The sequence below is a fragment of the Chanos chanos genome, chromosome 3 (assembly GCF_902362185.1).
Source record: "Chanos chanos chromosome 3, fChaCha1.1, whole genome shotgun sequence".
NCBI lineage: Eukaryota > Metazoa > Chordata > Actinopteri > Gonorynchiformes > Chanidae > Chanos > Chanos chanos.
Window position 1 is genome coordinate 5972501 of NC_044497.1, and position 4728 is coordinate 5977228.

The 4728-nt window shown below is 43.0% G+C and overlaps 1 protein-coding gene across 1 annotated transcript in view; it reads left to right on the forward strand.

Annotated features, from left to right (window-relative positions):
• Positions 1-4321, forward strand: part of oxsr1b (oxidative stress responsive kinase 1b) — a 48328-nt gene extending 44007 nt beyond the window's left edge. Inside the window, exons 13-19 of the mRNA XM_030767154.1 lie at positions 89-118; positions 487-654; positions 1063-1121; positions 2000-2052; positions 3621-3689; positions 4081-4145; positions 4247-4321. Of these exons, the coding sequence (XP_030623014.1) occupies positions 89-118; positions 487-654; positions 1063-1121; positions 2000-2052; positions 3621-3689; positions 4081-4145; positions 4247-4321 (519 nt within the window). The remainder of the gene's footprint in view (positions 1-88; positions 119-486; positions 655-1062; positions 1122-1999; positions 2053-3620; positions 3690-4080; positions 4146-4246) is intronic.
• The last annotated feature ends 407 nt before the right edge of the window (positions 4322-4728 follow it).

Below are 4728 nucleotides of genomic sequence, written 5' to 3' on the forward strand. Positions count from 1 at the left end.
TTCCTTGATCAGAGCTGGTGTGAACGCCCCGATCAGGGAAAGAACCGGAAGCTTGACCCATTCGTGTCTCTTTCTCTTTCTGTTACAGTCTCCCAGGGTGAAAGAGGCTCCCTCGGAGGTGAGTTTGAGAAAGAAAGAGAGAAAGAAAAAAACCCTTCTGATAGTGCTTTAAAGTAGTTATCATTGATCCCAGTGCATTTCTGTAACAGCTCAAAGAAGAACGTCCCAACATTAAAACCGAATACGATAAACCATCAGGTGGGTTGGAAACACAGCAGAGAGGATAGTTTTCACCTGATGCGTGCCTGGTCTAGTTTGACAGCATTTGTGTTTAAGCCTTGTCATTGAAGCCTTTTGAAACAGTATACAAGCACATACTGTTAATCTGACCCGTTTGCCTTAAGCCGTATAACGACAAACTCGTCTGCCTGCCTGTCTGTCTGTCTGTCAAAATGCCAAGTGTTGTTCCGCTTGTGTATTTTACAGGTGTTCCAGGCACCAGAGTCTTTAAGTAGTAATCTTCCACCTGTGGCTCCAGGCCAACCAGACCTACCTCATGCCCCAAGCCAGGCTTCTGTGCCAGCAGCCCAGCCTAATACTCTACCCGCTGCCCAGGCTCCCAACCCTTCACAAGGCCCGCCTGCACAAGCCCAGGTACCGCCAATGCATGAATGTAGAACTTCATCATCTCAGTATGTTGAATAATTAGGCAATATTCTGCAGGTACTAAAGTGCTTACATGCCTGCAGTAAGTCACTAAAGCTTTTAGTCAGGGTTTTTCTGTTTGTTTTTGTTTGTTTGTTTGTTTGTCAACAAAGTCTGAAGGGGAATCTGTCTTAATGTTGCTAAATGTTAAATAAAGCAGGGCCATGTTCAGTAGCCAGTCCAGTGAAAGATATTTTAGTAGTGTTTATTGAGTATTGATGCACGCAGCGCATGGTATCAATTTGAACCGATTATACGGATGAACAGAAGGGCTTGACGAAATGACTCAGAAAGAGGGATTTCTTAGAGGAGAGACATCCGTTTTCCTCATCTTTCTTTCCTTTCTTCCGTCGACAGGGCCTGGTACCCGCAGGCAACGCTGCCAGAGGTCCCATCAGCCTAGTGTTAAGGTTAAGGTACGTGTTGGGCCCCACCCTGAAGCCGTTTACCACTGCTGCAATTACCAGGCTGTAGTCATGACGACAAAATAAAATTCGGACTGTGCTGGATCCCTACATTGGATGCCTCTTTTTGTCCCTAAATGGACTGAAATGTTGTCAAGAGTTTGGAGTGATGTCACGGGTCCTTCTTTTTGTAGTCATGACGATTTGACTCAGACCACACCCCATTTCATGTCACTTCCTCTGTAAGCATTAGCGCAGCTCTTTTCTTTCGTATCGGTTTTTATTGCATTGCTGATAAGACACGAGAGTTAGTTTAAATAAAGCATGTCAGTGCTGTGGTCCTCCTCCACCCTCCAAGACTGACCTCCTAAGAACAGTTTAAACCCATTACAGTTTGCAATTCATGGTTCTACCTGTAGGTGGCAGTAAAGTCATGTTTGTTTCTAAGACCTGCAGACTCGGTGTTAAGATCCATGGAGAAAACACAGAGGCTTTGCCACTTGGAGTCTGAGCTTATCCAAATCTAGTGGGCAGATTTCATGGAACACTGCAATGGCTCAGACGCACATTGTTTCTTAAATGTCATACATTGTAAAGTTTGGCGTCAAGCTTTGTGATGTGAATTTAAAAATTTGACACTAGTCCAGATACATAAATCAGAGGCTAAATGAGCGGATTAGGGAGACTGACTGTCTGCCTCTGTATGAAGTCAGACAAGAATCACCACTGAGTGTGTACACTGCAGTCTGACTAAGAGGATGTGATGTCGTTCTGTATCTGACTGTATTTGTCCATTGCCCTATAGACAGGACATGACGTCGTTTCATTTTGAGAGTGCAAGCACTGATATCTTGTCCTTTCTCCCCCCCTCCCCCTCCTCTGTCCACCAGAAACCTGAAAAAGGAACTCAATGACATTCGATTTGAGTTTGTGCCTGGCAGAGGTGAGTGTGTGGCACTCTAATAGACCACTAATAGACATCTCTAAAGGATAATGTTATCTTTCTTTTGATTAGTGTCACGTGTGTCCGATGTGCATCAATGTACAGAGTCATACCAGTGTATATTACATTTTAATGTGTAAACTGCCGTCCGTTGATTTAATTGCCTTACACAATGATACCTGCTGGCAGTAGTGTAATGTCTTTACTCATAAGCCTGTCCACCACAGGGCCTTGGGCCGACATGAATGTCTCTTAATATGTCTTTTCTTCAGTTATCAAAAGAATGAAATCAAATGACTTTTTCCCACATGTCTGTTACTGACATCCTGTTTGATACCCTTATGAAAATAAACAAAAGAACAGGTAGGTAGGTAGGTAAGTGCATAGATAGATAGATAGATAGATAGATAGATAGATAGATAGATGGATGGATGGATGGATGGATGGATGGATGGATGGATGGACAGGTGGAGCTGACCTCCACTTATAAGGTCTAGCATCAGTTGTGCGTGCCCTTTGTGGTGTGGACAACCACAAATCTTGTTTTACCACACTGAAGACAGTCGATATGCTTTACTGCACTGAACCGTCCCTGGTCCTTTAGATGGGCAAACACTGGGGCTGGCTCTGACACGATGGGCACGTGAATGTGAATTTGATACGGTCGACGTGAACTACACATTGTGCATAGACACACGTGATACTACATCCAACTCAAAGGCCAAAAATCTTGGTTTGAATAGTGCAAATATTTCCTTTATTCTCTCAGGAATGTATCGTGAAAAGTGGATATACACAGTTGAGAACCTTTTTCCCTTCCCACATGAAGTTTAAACAACTTAGTGTTTGAACCTCCAGAACATTTCTTTTTTTCAGGGTTTTTTTTTTTTTTTTACATTGGGTGCCTCTCAGCATCTGGATGCTGTCACAATAAACATTATAGCCTCACGGACTAATGGCAAAGTTCTGCTGAATGCTCAAGCATAACCATGTGTGTTTGAAAGTCTCCCAGAGAGAGAGAGACAGAGACAGACAAAATGAGCAAGAGAGAGACAGAGGGGGGGACAGAGGGAGAGAGAAAGAGGGAGTGGACAAGATAGAGAGACAGAACGAGAGAAAGAGAGAGGGAGAGAGAGAGCAAGGAAGAGAAGGAGACGTCCAGTTCTTACAGACTAATACAGCATGTACTAGAACACAGATCTGCCTGAACATGTTTATGCTACAGTGCAGACCAACTCCAATGTAAACACTGAGGGCTTTTATTCCCTCACAGAGGAGCTGGGTGACGAAGGCTGTTGTTAATCAACCACAGCTCCTTTAATGTGACGTTTGTCCCCGACAGTAGGTGTAAATCTCTGAGAAAGAGGAGACTGACATTGGGCGAACTCTGAGTAGAACCTGTCACGGCAAGCACTCGTGTCAAAATGACAACAACGAGACAAGATCAAAGGAGCATCAATCGCTACCGCTCGCACTGTAAGCCTCACTGTAAGCATTCGCGGCCACGGTCAAAGACTGATTCTTTCTTTCTTTCTTTCTTTCTTTCTTTCTTTCTTTCTTTTTCACAGACACTGCAGACGGAGTATCCCAAGAGTTGGTGTCGGCAGGCTTGGTGGATGGGAGGGATTTAGTCATTGGTGTGTGAGTTTGTGTGAGAGAGAGCGATATCAGGCAGGGTTCCACTTATTTAACCGTCTGCTTGCACCCTGAGACAGATGTCCTCAAAATGTCGCTCTGCTCCGCTGTGTTTTTCAACCTAGATTTGATCTCTGCCTCAGAACATAAGTCTCCCTCAAGCTCTGTTGAGTGCTATACCTGTGCCTTTTTTTTTCTGAAACCGTTTTCTTTTTTCGCTCACAAACGTACCAGCTTTGCTTTTCTGAAATGAATTATTAGATCAGAGTCCAAGTAATCAGAAATGTGACATGTTCAGATGTTTTTGTAAGACATGACTTTACGCCGGAACCTTCTGCGTATTGACTGGCGTAGACCGTTTTCTTATCTCGGGCCAACTATGTCTCCTCACAGTTGCTGCTAATTTGCAGAAGATTGTTGACGAGCCTCAAGCCAATAGGAATGTCACTTTTAAGCTGGTGAGTGGAGTCTTGTCTTAGCAGTGCTTTTAATTGCTGTCTTTTCTCTTATAGTAAAAATTTGCGTTGTTGTTGTTGTTTTCTTTTTTTTTTTCTCCCAGGCTTCCGGGGTTGAAGGTTCTGAAATTCCTGACGACGTCAAACTCATGGGATTTGCTCAGCTCAGCATAAGTTAAACTTTTCCTCCGTGTGAGGACCGTGACTTGCCTAGAAAATGTGAAAAACAACAACAGCAACACACAGAATGACGAATTGATCATTTTTCTTTCTTTCTTTCTTTCTTTTTTTTTCCCCCTCCAAATGACCCTAAAGAAACCACTGCTGCCAAAGAGAACAGTGCCATCGTCTCAGCCAATAGGATTTAACTATTCGCTCCATTGCAAAGGACAGTGGAAGGACAACAGGATGAAATATATATATATATATATATATAGGAATCACATGTAAAATAAGTTTACAGTGTTTGTGTAGAAGGATACTGTCACCAAACACGTATATCCTTAAACAGTAGGTTCTATCTTTTTTTTTTTTGGTTTTTTTTTGCTCTCTTGTCACATTTTGTTCTGTAGTAAATGTCGTACAT